Here is a 25263-nt window from a genome sequence, read left to right on the forward strand (position 1 = left end):
ACGGTCTACTTTATTTTTAGTATGTATGTTCCTCGATATCTCCGAGAATTGTGGACCGATTTTCAAAATTTTTTTTTTTTGATCGAACGGGTATAACCCCGAGATGGTCCCATTGGCACCAAGTCAAGGTCTGATGATGGGATCCTGGAGAAATCGAGGGAACTCTTCAAATGTTATAGGCACATGTAATGTTTTTAGTGTATTTTTCAAAGGTAAACCAGTATTTACGCCTGATGGTAATAATTTTATGTGGCTGAGCTGATGATGGAAGGTCAACTCCTCAATGGTTAGGAGTTAAAGGATAATTCTTTCACTAGTGTACATGTATTCGGACTGATACGTATAATATCAATAGGAACCACTAAAAATCAACAAATAAATAAACTTTTTAACAAAAAATAAAACCGCCTTCAAAAATAAGCGCGTTACAAAACACGGAGAAACTAAAAAGCAAAAAATAATAAACCTTTGAATTCAGATTTCTTATCGTATTGCAATAATCTAAACATCCAAATTATAAACAAATCAATTATTTTTGGAGTCGGTGCCAGCCTGCGTATGGTTGGGTGGGGCAAACAGGCAATAGCAAGGCGACGAACAGGTCTGGTACCGACTGCAAAAATAATTGATTTGTTTATAATTTGGATGTTTAGATTATTGCAATACGATAAGAAATCTGAATTCAAAGGTTTATTATTTTTTGCTTTTTAGTTTCTCCGTGTTTTGTAACGCGCTTATTTTTGAAGGCGGTTTTATTTTTTGTTAAAAAGTTTATTTATATAAGGGTGTATATTTAAATTATTGTTTAAATTGTAGCTTTATTTACTTTTAACCTCAAACGGTTATCCAAAATGAGATGTTGGCCAGGCCGTTAGTAAACCGTATATGGAATTTGCAGGGTCGCGTATAGAGCTTAGACCTCTAGAGAGGCGGTACGCTATTACGAGTGTTGTCCTTGCTCTAATTTAATGGAAGGCTCTTGTATGTAGGAATGATTTGTTTTATACAAAGAAGAATAATCCAGGATATAAAATTCATATTACATTATGATATGATTCATCTTTTATTAAATATAGTATTTTTATTTAATTTACTTTACCGTATAGTTACATAGCATCATCGCAATAGCATGGCAAAACTACAGAATAGATCTCGTTATGCAATTAGCCCTCAAGGCATTTGTTTAACCGGTACCAAACGAAACTCATCGAGAGACATATTCGCTAACGCATTCTACAACATGTAGGTATGTACTAAATGAGCGGAAGTAATGCATTAAAACGAGATCGAACCGTATGCTTTCTCTCCAATACTGGTCGTAGTCACATTATAGGAAGACAGAGAATACCTATTTCTAGAAAGCTCGCTTAACTAGAAGTACACTGCCTACTTATTTTAATGAGAAAATGAGAAGGAAAAAGAAACATCGGACAGGTAGACTATTTTGAAACAGGACTAAGTTGGCTCTTATTTCAATCTAGGTTTGTCAACTAAAGTGTAGTTAACGCTTATGTAGCGACGTCTATAGACGTTTCTCGTCTGAAAGGATTAAAGTAATGAATGAATTAAAGTAAAGTTTTTTCATTGTTAACTGTGTAGGTACATAAGATGTTATGATATACAGGAAATACAGTATCAACAGTTGCCCATTTCTAGCGTACAATATTCTTAAAAACTACTGACTATATTAGCTTACTGGCTAACTTATAATTACTACCGGGATATTTCAGAAAAAACTCATTTAGGTTGTAGAAAACATTTTCTATCAACCAAACATCTTTATCTCAACTAAGTAAGGTAAGGCGTTAAAAACACGTATTGCACACTGAGAGACATTGTGAATTTAACAAGTTCGACTTGTTGCGGTTTATCCGTTTGAATCAACCAAAAGTATGTTTAAAACAATATGTGTCAGGTTGTTTTTATAAAATCGACTTGTTGATTCAAATATATTGCCGATTCAAATGACAAGTAGCTTGTTGTTTGAACCAAAGAGCACGTAGGCGCTATTTTAACTAAAAAACTTGTTGAACGAACATGAAAACTGGTTGTATTTTCTCTCAGTGCAGTATTGTATGCGCATCTATAGTACAATGCGTTATTTGATTTTGGACATTGCGAGATTAAATTTATACTGCTCTCTGAGATTGTCTCTGCGTGACGATTTTTCCTAAAATAATCATTGTTGTTCTTTATAAACAGACAAAGTTCTAAAATATATATTCCAGTAAGTGTAAGAAAACGCTTTTTTTAAATATCTCACGCAAACATTGCTCAGTATGCATGCGATATATTGTGCGCAAGCATCGTTTCTGGAGAATGAATATGCAATATAAACTATGCAATCCGATTGAATCGTGCAGTACAGTAATAAGATAAATTGAATGTTGTCAATATACCACACGATAATGGACAAATCTTCCGCGCTCGAGGCAAGCTCAATAAATCCAACGGCCCAGTTTAAACGAAAGGCAACAATTACTTTTGCATTTTAACTTACACTTTCGCACCTCGAGATGACTTACTACACATTTAGCAGACACCATAGAGTCTGAACTTTAAAAATTGTCGTTAAAGGTCGTCGCGTTAAAAAGTACTAAGCACATTTTGAATATGGAGATAGTTACTAGAACGGTACTCGGAGCTTGTTTGTTTATGCTGCAGTATAAGTAGGAAACAGTTTAATGACATTACGATAGTAACTAGTCTAACAACATACCTTACATTCGATTTACATTACTTGACTGTAAAGGGCTTTTCTTACTTGCCGTATTAGTATTTAATATGATATTGTATAGGTAGTATATTCATATGTATAAGTAGGTATGTTTGTATTATTGGTGCAAAAATTGAGACGTATTTTGCATATGTATATAAATTGAGACAATGCAATATTATGATAACACGGGAGCTGATCTGATGATAAGAGGTCGCTATCATATGGCAACTCTAAATAAAACACCGGACGCTAATTGTGTTTGAGGTTGTTAGAATAGCTACTTGACCCTTTTTTAAAGTCTGTCTTATATGATAAAGTACTGTCCAATTAACCGAAATAAAATATTACCATATTTTATTATGACTAGCAAAAAATATTTTTAAAGTATACTTTTACGTAATCAGGCGAAAACAACACAGTCATGTTAGACTTATATTGACCGGGATATAGACCGTGATTACCTTGATTGGTCTATATCCCGGTCAATATAAGTCTAATGAAAATAACCGTGAATCATTCAAAACTCTTACAGTCATGTTAATCTATAGATTATCTGGGCATCAGGTCATTCAATTCGAAAACAACATTTTCTGACTTTAAAAGTTTGAAGGATTAGAGTTCAATATGCCAGTTATTGTTTTGACATGCAGTAAAACCTTACGAATTCGATGACGTCACTACATCGCTGACATCGTTTTCGGTGGCCAAAATGAATAAAAAATTACACACATTTTGTAATCGAAAAAACGTAGTCATCATACACTTTTAATGCCCAAAATCTATAAATATTGTTTTTTTTATGTCAAATACTACAGAAGACAACAATTTATTCTGTCTAATTCGATATGAGTCTAGTAGCCTATTGTCTTGATGAGTGCCTTTTACTGTAAGCTTTATTTAATCAATTTTAACATTTTCACATAACTTTCTATAAAACTTTAGCTGTGTACCTACTGTGCCTAAGTGCATCGCATTATAAATTTGAGACAATCATAGCAGAACCAGTAGCGCAGTAGCTCAAAACGGCGCAAATTGGACACATTTTCACGGTCGTTGAAATAACCCAGAAAATTACCGGGCCTTTCAAGAAAGCAAATGCCATCATAAAACCCAACATTGTACAATAACATGTTGCTAGTTGTAAGATGAGACAGGTCTTTGACCGAGGTAGATGATTCGTTGAGGGAAGATGGGCATATTTAGAATTTGGGACCCCCCAATTAGCGAAAGTTGTTAACAAAAATTAACTCACTGTCAGTTTTGTGACGATAATTTAGCATGAAATTTCAATGAAAATATTGTTTTTGTTTTAATTACATAAACTTTAAGCGATAATCTACATTGAGAATGTGAAAAAGGTAAATTTTTAGACAGTTGTTATGCTTATAGACCCAGAGCCCAGGCCCGCCAGACCTTCCTCAAATTCTCAAGGATGAAATTTTGGGACAATGTAGAGTTCATATCGGCGGTTAATGTGTACATATTTTACTTTGTCGCGTCTGGTAAAAGTTATATTTATAATAAAATACACATGTACTTACGCAGTGTAAATAAAATTCATAGCTTAAAATTAATCTTGCACCACATATAAACTTTCATTTTTTTTATTTCCTTAGAAGTAAAATTTTTGAAAGTCGCTTATTACGTCAAGTATACAATATACACGTAGCTTAATGTAGAAAATTCAAGTTTTTAGCTTTTATAGACCCAGAATATTTCAATTCTACTAATGCTCATATCGAAACTTTAAGTCGGTCTGGCGGATGGCTGGGTCCATCCAATTGGTCTGGCTGCTTACAAATGGTCTAGTTACAGGTCCCTGCGTATCATATATCAAAATCAGGCTTGAGAAAATGAGGTAAGTTAGAGTCGTTTATTGCCAACTTTGTCGCGTCTGGTAAAAGTTATATTTTATAATAAAATACACATGTACTTACGCAGTGTAAATAAAATTCATAGCTTAAAATTAATCTTGCACCACATATAAACTTTCATTTTTTCTGGTAAAAGTTATGGCCGGCGGAAACGGTCTGGCATTGATGATAACCAATTTATAACAACGTGCTCTAACACATATATAAAAATCAGCCTTGAGAATTTAAGGAAAGTAAGCACTTTTTTTTTTCAACTTCATCACTTGATAGCAAAAAATTGGCCGATGGGCCGAACTAGAAAATATGCACACATTAAACGCCGATGTGAACTCTACATTGTCCCTAAGTTTCATCCTTGAGAAGTTGAGGAAGGTCTGGCGGGCCTGGGCTCTTGATCGTCGTCACAAAACTGACAGCAAGTAAATTTTTGTCAACAACTTTTGCTTTGGGGGACCCAAATTCTGAAAATGCCCAGATAGGATATGGAATTAGTAGTATAATTACGAAAGCAGTCCTTTTTGTGATTAAAATATTAGGTGGAGTTTATTATATAAATGGAAGTGCTCACTCTCGACATCAACAATATTGCGTGCAGGAACTAATTAAGAAAACCAAGTAAATCGGTACATAACATTATCACCAGATTACATAAATGAACGATCGTACAGGAAAGAAAACCAATTCAATTTCGGCAACAGCCTTTATTTATATAGGTATTTCACCAACTCTCTGAATATCACAACAAAATAGTTTTACCTTCATTTCCACCTTGCACAATGTTTTTATCTATAAGTGTTACGATATACACATATTTTATACTCTGGCGATTTATTCCATTTCATTAACATATGGAATAGTTTTAGCATAGCACGCTGTGTCAGGGTCACATAGACACTTCTGATAAAATACGTAAAAATATATATTTGTTGGAGAGCGGTTCTAATAATAAAAAAAAAAAAAATTGTTCAAGACGTAAAATAATTATTTTATGTCAATTTCATAACAAAAAACCGGTCAAGTGCGAGTCGGACTCGCTCACCGAGGGTTCCGTACAAACTTTCAATAGTTGAATCATCAAAATGTTATTCATAGAACTCTACAGATTTGACTAAATCCCTCAAGACTCAATTTCCCACATAACAAGTAATATTTTAATATACAATTTTATTGTTAGACAACGTCCAAATAAAATCAAGACTATTCGACTTCAATAGTTTACGACTTACGACATGTCGCAAGGACGCTCCTGAACCGACCTCATTATATCAGGAAAAACGCGATGTAGGAAATGAGCGTTCAACGTACAGCGACATCTATCGGCAAATTGAGTAAACTAATGCGCGCGAGCTAGTATGGAGGATGATTTTTATGGAATAATTGTTTATTGCGTGAACCGATTTTAACCATTTTTCCTCTATTTGAAAGCAGGTAATTTCATTGTTATTGTGTTAAAAAATACAGGTACAGTAAACACCCGCAAGGGTGTTGAAATTGAAAATGTAAATCTGAAAGGTTTTTTATAAATAAAAAAAAAGTTTTTAAGATACGTGTACGATTTTATTTTTCCTGTAATGTTCATTATAATAGCCATGTTTGGTGAAAATTTCATAAGTTTATGTTGGTAAACTTCGGAGATAAGGGGGGGAACGGTATTTTTTTTTACATTTTCCTTCAAAAAACATTTTTTTTCCAAAATCAAAAAAATATAAAAAATTGTTTTGATATGTACAGTTTGAGCTCTTTCTAACGATACCCCACTTGACCTAGTTACTTGAAATTTTCAGTTTGCCCCCTTTCATTTTGGCCATTTTCTATCATTTATATTAATTAATTAAAAAAAAAATTTTTCAACTTGTAGAGGTTCACAATGTTTATAACTATTCCAAGTTTCATATCGATAGCATAAGTAATTCTCGAGATATTTAACAATGTGACAGACGGACAGACAGACGGACAGAGTCGCACCATAAGGGTTCCTGTTGTACCTTTTTGGTACGGAACCCTAAAAACATGCATCTGAGCTCTCTACAATTTTTGACTGAATTGCCAAGAATTTGTGTGCGAAATTGTGACCAAGGTTTCTTCAACCAGCGCCATCTGCTATAGGTAACGGAAGATGCCTAAAACCGCTCAGCCTTCCGGGTCAAGAATTGTATCTTACCTATATTATATTATGTAATTCCTTAGGGACTCATAGCGCCTTCTGACAACCTGTTGTTTTTAAAATAAAAGCGTGTTAAAAAAATCATTTTAAGATAACTTAATTTGTGTAAGTATTACTCAAGTATTGATTTATTACTGTTGGCGTTGCAGTGAGGCCTGCGATACAACATGCCTGCTAGCTTGCACAACTGGCATGCCAGTCGCGTACAAAATTACTGGCAAATGGACTGGCATGCAAGTATTTCGTAAGCACACACATGTGTATCGCAGGCTTATTTCTCACTGGCGGCGCCAATATAGCTATAACCGAGTTATAAAGTGAGTGATTATTGTTTTGTTATGGGTCTTGAGCCGCGGCAACGGAGCGAGACCGTGCTTGGACGTGCAATGCAAAGGGTAACTAACCTTGACACTTACATGGCAGTTCGGCCCATAAACCACTCTTGCGCAAGTTATTATTTGATGAAATTTTACGCCACATATATTTTTTCGTTATTTATCGGATCGGCCGTTACAGGTAGTAGTCGTTACAAATAAGGTTACTTTGCGGAAATACTTAGTAAGAAAAACAGTTCATCACTCAAAAAACAATTGTGATTAGCCAATCCGCAATCAGATAAAATTTACGAATAAAATTAGGTATATTATTTACACCTGCCAATTTAATTTATAATTTCATTTTTTGTTACACGGTATAACAAATAAAGCAATGAATGCATAACCATGAACTTAAGACTACCAAGCTACTTTAAATATCAGTTATTGATTAGGTCTTGAAGTTGCTGGTACGAGTACTCAATAATACAACTCCGTAAACAAGAAAAAATTAAACAAGGAATTTAACATTTCCTAGTCATGATCTCTGTTGCGTGAGTTATTCTTGCTATAGTAACATATATTTCCTCATTCATGTAACGTTAAATTTTACGTGTTTTTTTAAGTGGAGATAGTTGAAGGGATAGAGAGTGACATAGGCTACTTTTGTCTCTTTCTAACGCGTGCGAAGCCGCGGGCAAAAGCTAGTATTATAGGTATATATCGTTGTCTGAGAACTCACAACACAAGCCTTCTTGAGCTTACCGTAGGGCTCAGTCAATCTGTGTAATAATGTCCTATAATACTCATTTATTTAGAGGAACATATTTGCTGTCAGAACCACGCACAGTGGGTAACCGTTACGGTTCCATACCGTTGATACGTCTAAAGTATTCAACACCGTCCATAGCATACAGCTACTTAATTATGTAGAAGAACGGAGTGGTTCATAAATTCAAGGAATGTACCTTCTGCTGAGCCTACGCATTTCTGCGCTAAACGTGAAATGAATAAGTTATTAAGCGCTAAATTTTTGATAATGGGATGGCGGTGTTGTCTTCATCGTGCTTAAATTTCAGCAATATAAAAGAGAAAATATACGGCTTTCATAATGACTAAACAAGAGTACCTAAATACTTCATTTACAGGAGTATCCATAACTACAACTTGGAGTTTAAGAAGTGATTGGATCAGCATTCAGTATCATCAGTATTTGTCACATGCACACTTTCTTCACGGTATCTACTAAAAAATATGTCCCTAAAACTGAACAACGAATATAACGATCGCATGTCTAACCGACATTTCATTGTTACAGGAAGAAAATATAGCCCTACGGCTAATAAAACAAACGAACATCGAAGAAACAGAAAGCAGTCCATCAGCTGATGAGCCGTACACCAGCACAGGGCGGTACTTCGACGAGGGGGGGTATGTGGCGGGGGGCTCTAAGGACTCCGACCCATATGTACGGAACCGCTTCAACCAGGCAGCCTCCGATGCGTTGCCCAGCAACAGAGCCGTGCCTGACACAAGGAACGCAATGTAAGTTGTTTGGTAAACTAACTTCTAGGTAACGGTTATCGGCTGATGAGCCTTACACCAGCACAGGGCGGTACTTCGACGAGGGGGGTATGCGGCGGGGAACTCAAAGGACTCTGACCCGTATGTGCGGAATCGCTTCAACCAGGCAGCCTCCGATGCGTTACCCAGCAACAGAGCCGTGCCTGACACAAGGAATGCTAACTATGTAAGTTTGGTAAACACCTACTTCCACGCGGGAAGCTACATAGCGGAAGACTCAAGAAACTCCGACCCATATATACGGAACCGCTTCCGATGACCTGCCCAGCAATAGGGCCTTGCTTGATACGAGGATATTGTAGGTATATAAGTATTTTCGTTTTGAAAGGGCTATGTAAGTTTGTTGAACAAATGTTTAGGTTCGGTTTCGATAAATAACTGCTCAATTTTTTGACTGTGTCGAAACTTACAGCATTAAGTAGGTATACTACTGTGATCTACCTTATGTTTGACAAAATAAGCTATTTAGATACTTAAGAGAATTTCAATTCCTAAAGCACCTAAGTACGATATATCGATCAATAGCGTGATCAGTGCTCGCCACGAAATTAATCGTAAGTTAAGAGTTTTGAATGATTCACGGTTATTTTCAATCATTGGATCGAGTTGCATAGTCCTAAGGTAATTTCGACGGAACGCCACTACATACCGAGATTGGTAAGAGAAGCCATTGAGATTCACAAATATAAAAATTTCAATCGTGAGGATGACTTCAAACTATCTAATGTATGGAATCAAGTGATTTGTTTGTGTAAAAAACCGGTGAAGTCAGAATTGAACAAACGTAGTGACACTGTGAGTGTAGTGTGTTTGGACAGACCATCGAGTGTGAACGCGACCAGTGGTAACGCTGAAAGTGAACGCAGCCGACGCGCGCGAAGGAGGGTAGATCGCGCGCTGTCTATACAACTTTAACATCCACCCGCCTTCGTCAGTTTTCCGTGATCATGATGCATGCAACTGCGTCGAAATATCGGGAGCTCGACAAAAATCAAAAAGGTAATCACGGTCTATATCCCGGTCAATATAAGTCTAATCGTAAGTTGAGGTTGAAAACACACAGGTTTATATCGTTTGGTTTCCTGACTGGTAGATATATAGTCGGTACTTATATTGCTATAAACATAATTAGCGGTAATTAGAAATGTATTACACGATAAAGTACGCAAATTTTTATTGTGTGTTGGCTCTTCTTTTCTTTTTTATGGTTCTGTCTGGTCATGTAGAATATGTTATCACGCGACGTTGTATATTTTTTCCTTGCATGAGCGAACCTACCTACGTATTACTTATTACCACCACCCATATGGAAAGCTTTGGCTGCGAACCAAGTGCGAACAGTGGTTTCACACAGCGACTACAAAATACAAGGACCCTGTCTGGGCTCAATTTCCGTTCATGGCAAAATGCCATACAGTTTGAAGTTATTTCTTTGTTTGTTGGTATTTTCAGCCGGAAAAATCTAAATCTTGAAAAGGAAATAAGAGAAAATTGTATAATTTCTTATTTCCATAAGAAGATCACAAAATATTTTATGCAAACAGAGTCACAAATCACAACAGAGTTTTCAAAATTTCTTATTTTCCTTCAATGAACTTCTAATTTTGGATTCAGAACTAATTCATATTGGCATCACATTGGCGTTTTTAGCGCACATCACAAGCAAATGTTACTTAAATACTAACCCCCTTATTTATTCATAAAGGTACTCTAAAGTTATCAAGCCGATAAAGTTCGTGATAGAAAAGGACAAACGAACTTTATAGGCTTGATAACTTTAAAGTACGATTATGAATAAGGGGGTAAGAGTTTCTTTTTTTTAGGTATCTATCGGAAATAAATTAGGTATTTTCTAACTAGATCAGTTTAATTCGTAAATTTCTTATTTCTTAAATTTAGGCTCTGATGATTTCTACTACACTTCCTGTCTGTTAGTCACAGCGAAAGCCAGAATATTTATTATCTATCGATGGGCCGACCTCAGGCTTCCCGGTTCAAGATGTCTCATAGCACGCCCTTAAGATTGCGGGCTTGCCTGCGACCGCAGATTGCAAGGCCCTTTTCACAAAACGCGCTAACATCTTCGCCACTAATGGGCCAAGTCTGATCCCTCATTACGTAGGACTGCTATAAATTCAAATGCCAAGTTATGCCAGGCATGAGTTGAGGCAGGTAAGTGAATGTTTAGCAGTAGGTATGCGACCTCTAACCGCCTCGGGCGAGCCCCGCCGTTTCTATTATCTACGCATTTATATTTATTAGCCGCGGTTAGACTGTTAATATGATACTGAACTGCGACATTACCTTCAGCTTTTCGTCTGTGAGAAGCCCCAAATAAGACAAAATTTTAATGTCATTCATTGCCCGATTCCGAACTTTTTTAAACTTAAAGTTCATAATTTGAAAATGTAGCACATTTTAGATAAACCACCGGTCACATTGAAGAACATTTAATAGGAATGTTTTAAATCGATGAATTAATTGCTTCTTCGCGCGTCTATCGTACAACGTTGTACAGTTACAGTAAGTACATACATTAAAGTCCTTTAAAGTTTCGGCATAGGCAAGTAAAGTACTATTTTGCGCATTCGTGCGGAAAAATAGCACTATATACCTACTAAAAAAAATACTACGTTATGACCTACATAAATTGTTCCAAATCGCTAAAAGTGGCGTTATTTTGTTTATTGTGGACAATTGTGTAGGTTTATATTTGATACGTACTGATATCTAGAGCTAAATTCGGGAAAGTGACTCCATATCACGTATTGTAAACAATGCCGGGGTCTTCCTACGCACGCAATATTTACGTCAAGGATATCGACTGTCAAGAATGTAATATATATGTATAAGACAAAAACCGGGATCTTCTGGAGAATATCATAATTCATTTATACATAAATATTAATGTACCTACCTATATATGTATACTCTAAAATTAGATACATTTACTATTTTAACATTTATTTGCCCTTTACATACATCAACCTAAATAGGTATATTAATGGATAATGGGGTAGGCTAAATGAAACTACTCAAGTTTCAGTGCCACTTCATCAATATGACAACAGTATATTGTCAGTGATGGTTTTTAACGGTTAACACAGTTTGTACCTTTATATAAACACTTTAAAAATATGATGAATATTGATTAAGGTGCATTGGGATAATTTTGGGGTAATTTCAAAATTGTAATCTTGATATGATGAAAATAATGGTGATTTTTATGTGGATTACGAAATTACTTCGTACACACATAAGTAGATTATTATAACAAGTACTTCATTAAAAAAGTATTTGTGTTATTATTATTTTATTCATTTATTTATTAATCAAAAAGTAACACAGCATGGTGATTACGGCACTTTGAAACTACAAAATACAAAACAAGACACAACGATAAATAATACAAATTAAACATTAAATTTGAGCGACGACGTAACAGCGAAATACCACACCTTTCGGCCAGAAGTCTGCGCACGCGATGGTTAATGCTGGAAATGGAAATTTTCATTCATATATCGTTTCAAAATAATCATGACTCTGAAACGGTTTATTTTCCATATCAATTAATTATTGCTTAAAATCACCTCTTCTAATGATTTTAATTGAAATTCGAAGACTTAAATGCAATGGTGGTACCCACATAAATACCTACATGCAAACTAAGTTAACCACTCTTGTTGTATTTCAGAAGTTCGTCCATTTCTACCTTTACCTTAGAGAGAACTGTTCGAGCACCAATTCTCACATAGAACTCGCAATAGTCGTGAGCAACTTGTAAACGTAAGCTTAACATACTCAGTTTGTTAAAGACAAAGTGTACATAGTTTCCGGCAAAGTTTACTACGAGCAATGAGCAATTAAGCTGTTATAAAACATCTAAATTTGTGAGTGTGCACGGGAAAACGTCCCACTTTGTCGATTGCTATTAAGCCGCTTTGTCAGTTAGGTAATTCATATAATTTACAAGTGCATCTCGCCTCAATGGTAACCGACAATGTGGGACGTTTTATTAAACACACTCACATTTATATGTTATGTAGCTATTTTAATTTCTCGCCTTAGCTGCCTACATAAATAACTGCATTTTACAGTCTTACTGTTTTTCACAGGTTCGGAATTTTTTTTCATATATTGTATTAACAAAATATTCAATAGTTGTATATAATATTAACAATTATTGATTCCCCTTCTTAACATTCTTGATTTTGTAGTTCATAAGCATAAAATAAAAGAGCACAAGGTCCCGTGTCAAAGGTCAGGAGCGTAGTGACCCTAAAATGGTAATGAGGAACCTATAAAGGCAGCAATGTGGTTAAAATGGTTGTTTATGTAGCAATAACCAATAACGATTTGAGTATATATAATTACTTTGTAATTAAATTGAAGATTGTGAATGTATTTTACTGGCACGAATTTGAGGACGCCCTCTGTCTTACATTTTTAAACGTTTTATATAAAGTACCTGCTTATCTTGTAATTAAATAGTCACGATATATGAAGGTACATTTCAAAACATTCATTGCTACTTAATTAAGAAATTAAATGTTCTTACCGATTCGGCTCGTAAGCTGATCTGCTTCAAAACGATTCAAGTTCAGCAGTTTTTAATCTGCGCGACGCATAATGCGACAGTTAAAAGTTCGTACCATCATTCACATTGTTTTGATTGTTTAATCGTCCTTTGTTTTTGCTTTTGTGTACGATGATACCAATGATATTTAAACAATTAACCTAGTTATCAGGCCTTCCTGTTGTAAAATAAAATTAATAATAAGGGCCGGTTGCATCAAACCGTCTGTCACCGTTAAAGCGTTCGTTAAATTTTATTGTATGGGAAATTCCATAGACGTCTGCTGCGTGACGATGATGTGTCTGTCAAATGTGGTTGATGCAACTGGATATTGGGTATGTATATAGGATGGTATAATAGACGATCGGTTGATTATTATTTGTCACGATACTTGTCATGTTATCTGTTGTTATGTTCCGACAAAAGTAAGTACCTACCTATGTAGTACGAAAGGGACTTCAAAATTAGCATTTTACTAGTTTCCACAGATTTTCGAGTGACAAAGATCATGCGTTCGAAAGTCAAAATCGGCGGCTGGTCGGAAGAATATTATGTTTTCTGTTGACGACTGGCTGGTGCGCGACATCCTTAAGACGATACGATACAGGTCAATTCTCCATACAAACGCTCTCGATTATTTCCTCCCAGGTTTTTGAAGATAGAGTAATGATTTTTTCAACACAGATTATTATTATTTTTTCTCAAACATGGTATGAAATATTGATGTTATGTGCCTTATAATTGGCAGCGAAGTATGACGTTGCAGGTGCGGCTAGGACGATTGATAGATAATGGAATTTCATACAAACCTTGCAGGCCAAGGCCGGCAAAGTCTTATTTTTTAATTTCCAAACACAGATAATTGTGACATAACATCCAGGTATTTAGCCAATTAAAAAAAACTATAAGGGGCTTTATAGACGTGCCGACTGCAACTGGTACGGGCCCTAGACAATATTTGATTTTGGGTGCCTAGACAATATTTTTCGATTTTGGGTTCGTTTTCATACAAAAAAACCCTTATAGGATTTTTTGTCTGTTTTTGAATTACAGAAAAAACTCAAATTGAGATTTTTCACTCACTGCCGCTGCAAGTACTTACTAAATGTTTTGAAATTTTGTGAGCGCCATGGACAGGTAGAAAGAAATTCATTTCTGTTTAGAAATTGTTAAAAATTTTAAGCATTTGCCAAAATGACTTAAGTTCCTACTAAAAAAGAGGCGCTTACGACTGTTTAGAACTGCACTGACTATAATATTGCCCTAATAGGTCCAAAAAATGGTGTATATATACGAAAACAAAAAAATTGTGCCACCGACAACCAAAATCTGAAGTCTATTTGCTCTATCTCTTATAGTTTCCAAAATATACGCAAAATCTTTAAAGTACAAATCTAGTGTACACGTTGCCATCACATGTCGTCAGGCGCTCATGACCTTTTTGTATGGAAATGTCGAAATCCGACTCGCACTTTACCGATTTTCATAGAAAGTTGTGTTTTATTATAGTTTTGAAGGAGGTTTCTTGTTTTTAACCACCAACGCAAAAGTATTATAATAATAATAGGTTTGACGCTTGACATGTCTGTCTGGCATCATAGCTCCCGAACGAATCAATCGATTTTGATTTAGTTTTTAATGTTTAAGGTGAATTCGTCGAGATTTTTTTTTGTACCACGTAGGTGGCAAACATGCATACGGTCCGCCTGATGGAAAGCGGTGACTGTTACATATGGACGCCTGCCACTCAAGGAGTGGCACATGTGCGTTGCCGACTCGACTCATTAGAAACTTGTACAAACCTGTACTTAGAAGGGGCCTGGGTGCCGACGACTCCCGACGGTCCGAAAGGACCGAAGGAAGGAGGGGGAAGGAAGGAAGGAGTACCGCACCCTCGTTGAGCTCTGGCTGCCTTACTCACCGGCAGGAACACAACAATGAGTAAAGTCTAGTGCTACTTGATTGCGGTCTTTTGTAAAGCGGAGGTATTAGACTCTACTCTACCTTAGAGTATATTCAATTTAGTATTAGAGTTATCAGTCAAGAAATTTAAATGCAGCGCCATCTATTATTAGTTTCGACAACTTTTCATGTGACTTTCCATGCCTAAAGGTTCGCACAAGTCTCAAGTCGCGTAAATTACTTAGTAAATTTTGCCGAGAGACGGCGCTAAATACAATAATACTCATTAGAGTACCTATACTTCTAGTCAAAGACATATATAACTCCGTATAGACAGATAAAGTCTAAGAATAAAACGTACTTACCTCAGTACCACACAGAAGAAGGGCTCAGCTAGATGGCGCTAATATTAATATTAACACGCTTTTATTAGGTCGTCGTGTATGTAACTAACTATGTAATGGAATCTACGGAGGCTAATTTAACCATCTTCCAAGGATCGTAGCGTAATGATAATTGGCAGCTGTATGTAGTTCTGATGACAGTACAATAATATGGTACTGTTGAACTGATCTGATGATGGAGCCGGAAGATATGAACTGGAACTACATGATGGAACATCGTATCATAGCTGTTTTTGGGTTTCTTAGAAAAGTCTTGTAATGAACTTTGACTACGATTAGGTTTCAAGGTCTGATGATGGAGCCGGAAGATATGAACTGGAACTACATGATGGAACATCGTATCATAGCAGTTTTTGGGTTTCTTAGAAAAGTCTTGAAATGAACTTTGTCTACGATAAGGTTTCAAGGTCTGATGATGAAGCCGGAAGATATGAACTGGAACTACATGATGTAACATCGTATCATAGCTGTTTTTGCGTTTCTTAGAAAAGTCTTGTAATGAACTTTGACTACGATTAGGTTTCAAGGTCTGATGATGGAGCCGGAAGATATGAACTGGAACTACATGATAGAACATCGTATATCATAGTAGTTTTTGGGTTTCTTAGAAAAGTCTTGTAATGAACTTTGACTACGATTAGGTTTCAAGGTCTGATGATGGACCCGGAAGATATGAACTGGAACTACTAAAATGATCAACGTAGTATTTAAAATAAGTTGGGATAGGGTTTTCTTGAGACCCTTAAGAGCAAGTAAAGGGGGGCTCAGGGGCGATCGAAGCCCCCCACAAAAAAGATTGATCAACGTAGTATTTAAAATAAGTTGGGTTAAGGTTTTCTTGTGACCCTCCAGAGGAAATAAAGGGGGGGCTCGGGGGCGAAGCCCCCCGCAAAAAAGAAAGATCAACGTAGTATTTAAAATAAGTTGGGTTAGGGTTTTTTTGTGACCGTTCAGAGTAAATAAAGGGGGGGGGGGGGCTCGGGGGGCTAAGCCCCCCGCAAAAAAGAAAGATCAACGTAGTATTTAAAATAAGTTGGGATAGGGTTTTCTTGTGACCCTTAAGAGCAAGTAAAGAGGGGCTCGGGGGCGAAGCTCCCACAAAAAAAAGATCAACATAGTATTTAAAATAAGTTGGGATAGGGTTTTCTTGAGACCCTTAAGAGGAAATAAAGGGGGGCTCGGGGGGCGAAGCTCTCCGCATAAAATAAACATCAACGTAGTATTTAAAGTAAGTTGGGATAGGGTTTTCTTGTGACCCTGAAGAGCATGAATAAGGGGGGCTCGAGGGCGAAGCCCCCCGCATAAAAGAAAGATCAACGTAGTATTTAAAATAAGTTGGGATAGGGTTTTCTTGAGACCCTCAAGAGCATATAAAGGAGGGCTCGGGGGGCGAAGCCCCCCGCATAAAAGAAAGATCAACATAGTAGAGAATGCCTTAAAGCATGAGTCCGCCTTTTGTACTGCAAGATTTTCTTTTATCACTGCTTCCAGTAGTTCCACAGGTGGTAAATGATCTTTACTACTAGATTCACCTACTTTTATCAATTTTAAAGCACTAGTGGATAAAATGCGTTTTTACCCGCTGGTATTAAAGGACAAAACACGTGTTTCCGAGCTAGTGAGGGGAAAAATTCAATGTTGGCTGCTCGCGTGCGGTCCGTTTATTAATGTAGGTAAGAATTTAGAATAGCGTCATTTTGTGAACATCAAAGGAGTGAGCCTTCTGTACTTGTACTATTATACATATATTCTGTGACTTGAATGAATAAATGAATATGAGTATGAGTAGTATGGTTATTTTAACCATTGAAAGTTTGTACGGAACCCTCGTTGGGCGAGTCCGACTCGCACTTGGCCGGTTTTTTTTAACTTTTTGTTTTTTTATAGGCGTATACGGGGTGTTAAAGGGGAACGAAAATTCGATTATTTTTGCGCTACGACGCACCGTTTAGGAGATACAGCCATCCAAAGTTACTATTTTCAGTAGACTTTATTTATTTCATACCATGTTTGAGAAAAGCACTATACATACCTCGGCAGGAAATGGGGTTGCCCGCCTCAGACCTATCCTCTATATGTCTTCGGCCGGCAACCCCATTTGTCCCGGCCTCTGTAGTAATGTACTATTATCTGTGTCGGACCGTTTTGATTTTTTTTTGCTATTTTTATTATAAAAGACGCTAGAGCCAATCAAAAATTTCTAAAAACGGCCTTTTTCAATATGGCTCAAAAAAAGGTGTGATACTCAAGATCGGTAACAATAAGCCAAAAAATCTAAACGGTCCGACACAGATTATTTCATTGTTATTCAGATTCTAAAATGTCGTTCCGTTTAAATAAGTTTTGAAGGAGGAAATAGTCGAGAGCGGAACCTCGATTTTAAAGATTTTTTCGCAATATCTTTTAACTGAGTTGTTCTTAATGGACATTTTTTTTTCGATAAATCTAGTTAAATAACACTAGTATATTTAACTGAAATTCCCAAATTGAAAGGGGGACTCCTTTTCCATTTTAGCATTTTCGCTCCCGTAGCGTCTTAATCGTTTGAAATTATGTCACTTTTTATACTGTTTTGAAATATGACATTATTAATCAGTCTGCTTATTGTCACCGAACTATCTGATTGTTTATTTACTTAATTAATTAATTAAAAATAAGCCTTTTTACAACGTGTTTTCATCATCCACATTAAGTATACAGTCCACAATATATTTTTTAAACAGGTGCCGGCTAAAAAAATACGACGAAGGTCTCCCGCAGACCAGCGTCATCATCACCTTCCACAACGAAGCTCGGTCAACGCTACTGCGTACCATCGTCAGGTATGTAATAATAATTGGCATTAGATATTTCTTTCTGAGTTAGGTACTTACAATACTTACATCTTTTTAAATACTACCTGATATCAGAGAGATAACAGACTTATGTAGTGGCTAGTGGTCGACACACTTTGCTTCTAGAACTGATTGCTGATGGTGCGAATAAACTTACTAAAATTAAGGACAATTTATTTGTATAAGTAGGTGCACCAAACTTATTTAGCGAAATAATTTATTTTTCTTTTGCAGTGTCCTCAATAGAAGTCCGGAACACCTCATCAAAGAAATAATTCTAGTCGATGACTTCAGTGATACTCGTAAGTATTCTTTATTCGATTTCGCATAAATTGCTCTCTCCCGCGCGACTTTATACTTTATAAGTCGCGTTAGATGTATGGAATCGCTCGCCAGAATGCAACCTGTGCTAGACCGCCTGGTCACAAAATTAAACTTGTAAGGTAAGGATTAATCAAGCTTTGCATGTTAAACTATCGTGTTGTACTCGTAACTGCAATAACTTTAAATCGCAACTACCTGTTTATGTACCAAGTTATTTCGATACAGTGTGAAACGTTTTCATTCTACTACCACATAATAAATTTTCTGATATCGAGGCGATCATTGCTTCTGTTGCTGTAATAGGCTTAGCAAGAGGAATCATATACCTCAACGCAACAAAGCAAGACGAATTCAAGCGAACTGGCACAATTGCATTTACTTTAGATTCTTTCTAAATAGGATTTTTTTATCATGAATAGAATAATACTTTTTTCTATGGGACAGGTCGTCCAAGTCTCTACATACGGCCGCAAAATAATATTTCCGCAAAAAAATATTTTCTTATTTTCTAATCAGAACACAATACCGCATATACTTACTATTTCAGCGACACCTTGTTGTATGTAAGTACGGATACTGGTGCCAAAAATGGCCGGGTTCTTAAGCTTTTCCACTTTCAAATTGTCATATTAATGTATGTGTGAATGAGGTTATACGTATAATATACGTGTCCATGTTCGTTAGTACCAAAAAAAATGAGAAAACTTATTAATAAAGATGGGCCATGTGGCCAGTGTCAAACTTTTCGAGATCGTGTGATATTCGTGATAAAAAAATCTCCACTCGTCAAAGTGCACGCAACCAATCCAATAAATGTACAACTAGAACAGCCACACATGTATGCCGTGACGGTACTCGCAAGTCTCACAACCCCGTACTATCTACGATCTAGAGCCATTCCTCGACCTATTTCTACCATTCACTATTGAGCAACGTTAAATGTGCCTTTGTTGGAGGTGTGAAGTTTTTTTGCGGTCGCCGTTTATGATCGAGTGGTTTTATTGTTTTATTGATGGGAAATCCGTTTAATACTTTAACCTCGTATTGAAAAACAGTACAATTGTCTTAATATGGAAAACTATATTGTCATTAATAGGGTGCATTACTCCAATGCACCTTACTCAAATTCGTCAGTGGTCTCTGTACGGTTTTGCCTATCATGTGATATACATGACAATATATAGGACTGCAAGTACCTATATTGAACAATGAAATTTTAATAATTATTTTTTCGTGACTTACTGTCATTCGTAAATGTATCTTAATATTATAAATTAATATTTATTGCCTATAAATCATATAATTCATAACTATCTTTCTTTCGTATTTTTAATTTTATTTTTAATCATTTCTTGACTGTAATTATATAACGAACTCTCATTACTTAATTATAAAAATAACTAAAAATCCGTAGTAATTAAATAACTTATTCAGATAGCCAAATTTATTGCATAACTTGCATAACTACCTGTTGTGCACTGAAGTAATAATAAGTGGCAAAAAATAACAGCATAATTTCCGTATTCTATCTTCGCGTTTTTTAAACATGTTAATAAATAACCTTTGTCAGTATGTTAAAAAATTATACAATTCGTTATACCAGTAACCCAAAATAATTAATTTTTACTGCTCCACCATAGACTAATAAAAAACACACTCCAACATGTTACTTGCCTGTAAAACATAGGTACTACATTTTAACAAAAGGCAGGTTAAACTTTACTTAACAGAAATTTCGTATGATATGTGTCTCATACCATCATCATGATGCCATAAATCTTCATATATTTTAAAGTTTAATTATTATTTAAGTAACGCAACGTTTAAATTACAATACAACTCTAAACATAATCTTGTAAATGTCGATTATATGTAGAGGTCAGTCTCGAAAGCTCTTCAACTTTCTACTAAGCAAAGTTACTCGTACCAACCCTTAAGGTTCAAGCGCGACAATAATATATATATATATATATATATATATATATATATATATATATATATATATATATATATATATATATATATATATATTATGTTAGATGTTATTTGCGTTCCAATTTCTAAGAAAGTTTTATTCCATACAGCGGAAGACGGCGCCGCGCTGCGTGCTATCCGCAAGGTGCGCGTGATCCGCAACAGCAAGCGCGAGGGGCTGATGCGCTCGCGCGTGCGCGGCGCCGACGCGGCCACCGCGCCCGTGCTCACCTTCCTCGACTCCCACGTCGAGTGCAACGCGCACTGGCTCGAGCCGCTGCTGCAGAGGATCAAAGAGGTACCTAACATTTTAATCTAAGTATATAGCGGGAGACTCAGACACAACACTGCGTGCTTTTCGCAAGGTGCGCTTAATCTTCAAAAGCAATGGGGACTGATGCAGATAACGCGTATCAAAAATTTTATGTATAAATGTACATACACACATTGACAAATGAAGGTGTACGTGTATACTCCCATTGCATGCATGCGTTAGGACTGTTAGCCTGAAACGTCTCAAGCATGAGAGCTCTGTGTCTTGCAGTGTGTGTGCAGTGTGTGTGCAGTGGGTGTGTATAGGCTAATTTATAAATTATAAGTATAATTAGTATAATATACCACATTCCTACATAGGTTAAGTCCCAAGGTAAGCTCAAGCCACCTATGTCTTTACCAGGATTTGAATCCATTACAATCGACTTTACAAACAGGGTCATTACCCGCTATTAGGATATACCAGCTATCGGATTTATACCAAAGTACACGAATGTTGGTAAAGAGATCAGACTACATTAACATATGTTAATAATTATAATAACAGATCCCAGACGTTGCCCTGAAATAAACATAGTTAAGTAGTTACATGTACCTACATATGTATAGCCTATTCATTTTCTTAGATCAAATGCGCCAATAGATACCTGCATATTAGTACAATGGAGCACTTAAGTAAATACATATTAGAAAATAAGACAGGCTAATACACTTAAATTTTATTGAAGTGAATAATCAGAACAACTCTGCCAGTTTTTATAGGTATGTCTAATACGTGTAGGATATTTCTTATTTTTCTTGTCACATTTCACAATTGTGATATTTGTGAGAAGGTAAAAGTTTATGAGCTGAGAAACATCAAGTGCTTATTCATAGTGTCGAATAATGAGAGGTGTTGGCTCTTAGAACAATGCAATCGAGCGTGGTTAAACATCGAGAGTTTCAATTATGTTGAAAAATAACACTTTCAATTTGTAAAGGTTAACAATGTTCATATTTGTAACTCATAAGCTCATAACCGTTCCTAATAATTTCGGAATGTTACTGACGGACAGACGGACGGACAGAGTCACACCAAAAGGGTTCCTTTTGTAGATAGGTACCCTACAAACCAAGAACGTAGCTAAGCTTAATGTAAAATGTACATCACATCAGGTACAGTCAGCTGCAGAGAAAAGTAGACCCTGCCATACAAACTTGTGTGCAAGGGGGTCAATACACAATTTTCATCAATTTTGTTTATACCTATAGTCATACTCATATGATTTATATGCTATTAAATGTAGGTTAGGTACAGAGCTGCTGTGTGTACTAATTTACACTATATTCTTTAATCAGTATCGTCTACTACACTGAGTTCTAACTATTTCGGCACTTTCTTAAATCATTTTACCTGCTTAAAATTCTCTGTGTACTTTAATCACAATCTAACCTACTCATACTACCTATTTTGTCAGCATTTTCAACCTAAACGAAACATGATATATCATTATTAAACTTAATTTTTACAAGTTATTAGCTTAAGTTCCTATAAAACTGACCTGTCTTAACCTATTGAAGAAATGACAGTCACCCGTCGCGCTCGTGTCAAGTAGCTCGGTCATCAATCTCTCTGTCAATGAATGGTCCATTAGCTGGTAACGAGATACGCAAACAAACCACAGCTTATTAACTATGCCGGTGCCGTCGTTATGCAATATGGGATTTATAACCATGCTTTAATGGATTCTAACGAAATCTACTTTAATGCTGTAGGACGTTTATAATATACTTACACACTATTAGGTAGAGTATGTTGATTTTATCACCTGTGTTGTTGAATATGTTGGTATAGCGGCGGTCGATTGCTCGTTATTATTGTCTAGCATCAATGTGTACCTATGTAACAAACAAATGCCTTCATAAATATTGAAGAGTTGAAACCACAGTTTGCTACCCATATTTATACTGTATTTGAGTGATAGAACATTTATTTGCCTTCTTCTTCTCATTTCTTTACTATTTTATATAGCTATTATCCATGTACAAGTTAAAACAGTTGTATGAAAAATAATACTGCAATCCTATGTTGCTTTATTTACAATAAGCGTAGAATTAAAAACTACTTAAGTAGAAACTTTTTTCATGGCAAACGCGGAGTGCTTTAAAAAGAATCCAGTCTCTCGAGTAGTCGCTAAATGTTGTCACTCAAACTCGTCGAGCGGCCCTGCCTAGTTTGTCGCAGGTTTACAGCAAGATGCCTGCGACAGATACTAGGGTTGGGTTCGGTATATCAATTACCTACTCAATTGTGTTAAAAAGAAGCGTCATATTTACTTTACATCAAGCGTTAGCAGATTAGCGTGCGTAGCCGAATGCACAAACGCTCACGAAACGCTCACGAAACGAAACGCTCGTAGATATCTATCTCTATCGCTCTTGCGTATTTGCGCGACAGAGCCAGACTACCTTTCGCGGCGTTTCGTTTTCATTTCGCGTCGTAGAAATGCCATTCGGCTACGGGGCCTGAAGATCTGACAGATCGTGATAATCCTACTCATATTGCTGGTCTGTAAGAACATTGATATTTTTATTTTCTGAGCAATTGTTTCTTATAGTTTTTTTTATTTATTTCTCGTTTTCCTTGCCTAGAGGCCTCGCCTCATTTACTGAGTATTTAAAAATATTTTTTTAATTACAAGTAAAATTCTTAAGAAAGGAGCATAATCTAAAGTTTTAATTAAAGATTGAGCAATCCATTCTCTCGAAGTAAGTGTTACTGATTGTCATAATTGTATTGTGTCTATAATCGGGTCATTCACCTCAATAATTACATTTAGGTTAGCGTTTCGACACCATAGGAACGTATTATATTTAAGTACCTATGTAAGTTCCTACCGCAATGCAACTTTATAGCAATAGCACTCAAAGTAAACCCTGTATGCCACCTAAAATTTGTCTTGACAAACCGACTTCCGTCCGACCGACTCTCGAATATAATAAATAAATCTAGATGAAAATTATATCGTCAAAAAATAATCTGAATATCCGAGATAGTAGTCTCTATATCGTCGAAGTTAAAAACGTCGATTAACAAACGATATGTCAACAATCATGTTTATAAAACACTTTTAAAGCATTATTAGATACCTGAGTCTTTCCGCATGCCTCTCTTGTAAACAGACAAGTACCTGCTTGTGGAATAAATTGCGAAAATCTCTATTGTGTCCTCCTTTTAATTTTAAATCTTCCTATTCAAGTCCAAGTCTGAGATTATAAAAACTATAATTATTTAAAAGCAAGAACTGTGATGACATCATCATAAAATGTTCGTAAAGAAGTTCATATTTTGCCGATCGGAATTCAACGTAGGTTGTTATAACTACAAGCTAAACAAACTAGAGAATATATGAGTAGATTGTTTCATGTGCTCTGCCTACCCCTTCATGGGATATGTATGTATTGTAGCCATATACTAGAAGAACGTACTTCTGAACAAGGTTATAACCGTTGTGTATCTCACGGAACCCAAAACCGGCGAGCACTAGATCACGTCCCAGCATGCTAATGTCAAGGCTCGTGACTCGGCGACTGGCTCCGACGTCCGCTGCGGAACCACTTGCAGTTTTATTTTTACCCTTATTCACCTCCTTACATATTCGCCGCGTGTCACCGACACTAGTTTACGTGGGCTGATTTGCTTTTGGCTTGTTTGTAAGGAAGATCGACTGTGAATTTCACTTGAAATAGATTTTGGAGAGTTTTAGAAATTTTGAGCTCGTCATGAACTGTTTATATTCGATTGTGGTACAATGCATTTGCGAGGACGTGCAGATATTTTATAAGAGCTGTTTGATTCTTTATACGAACAAGGTTATTGGCTGAGTGAAATTATCTATACAATTTTAAAATAAATACTCGAACAGAGTTTGCCTTGCATTGCACAGAACTTTCGTAGAAATAATAGAACAGTAGAAATAGGTACATTTTAGATAAGGTACAGCGGGGCATATCTTGACTGGGGGGCAATTATAACTAATCCATTTTTTCCATTATTACACTATGATGTTGAGTTCTATCCACTCAACACGCCTACCGGTGGACACTCTATAACCGGTGGACACTAAGTTAGAGGGGGGGGGGACGCACTTTTTTTCCTTTAGGAGCGATTATTTCCGAGAATATTAATATTATCAAAAAACGATCTTAGTAAACCAATCATTTTTAAATACCTATCCAACAATATATCACACGTTGGGGTTGGAAAGAAAAAAAATATCAGCCCCCACTTTACATGTAGGGGGGGTACCCTAATAAAACATTTCTTTCCATTTTTTATTTT

The 25263-nt window shown here is 36.1% G+C and overlaps 1 protein-coding gene across 1 annotated transcript in view; it reads left to right on the top strand.

The window, feature by feature from the left end:
• The window catches only part of LOC125226909 (polypeptide N-acetylgalactosaminyltransferase 2-like), a 128231-nt gene that overhangs the window by 68199 nt on the left and 34769 nt on the right, over positions 1 to 25263 (top strand). Inside the window, 4 exon segments of the mRNA XM_048131090.1 lie at positions 8390 to 8616; positions 18261 to 18359; positions 18606 to 18673; positions 20780 to 20967. Coding sequence (XP_047987047.1) covers positions 8390 to 8616; positions 18261 to 18359; positions 18606 to 18673; positions 20780 to 20967 — 582 coding nt within the window.

The sequence above is a fragment of the Leguminivora glycinivorella genome, chromosome 1 (assembly GCF_023078275.1).
Source record: "Leguminivora glycinivorella isolate SPB_JAAS2020 chromosome 1, LegGlyc_1.1, whole genome shotgun sequence".
NCBI classification, from domain to species: domain Eukaryota; kingdom Metazoa; phylum Arthropoda; class Insecta; order Lepidoptera; family Tortricidae; genus Leguminivora; species Leguminivora glycinivorella.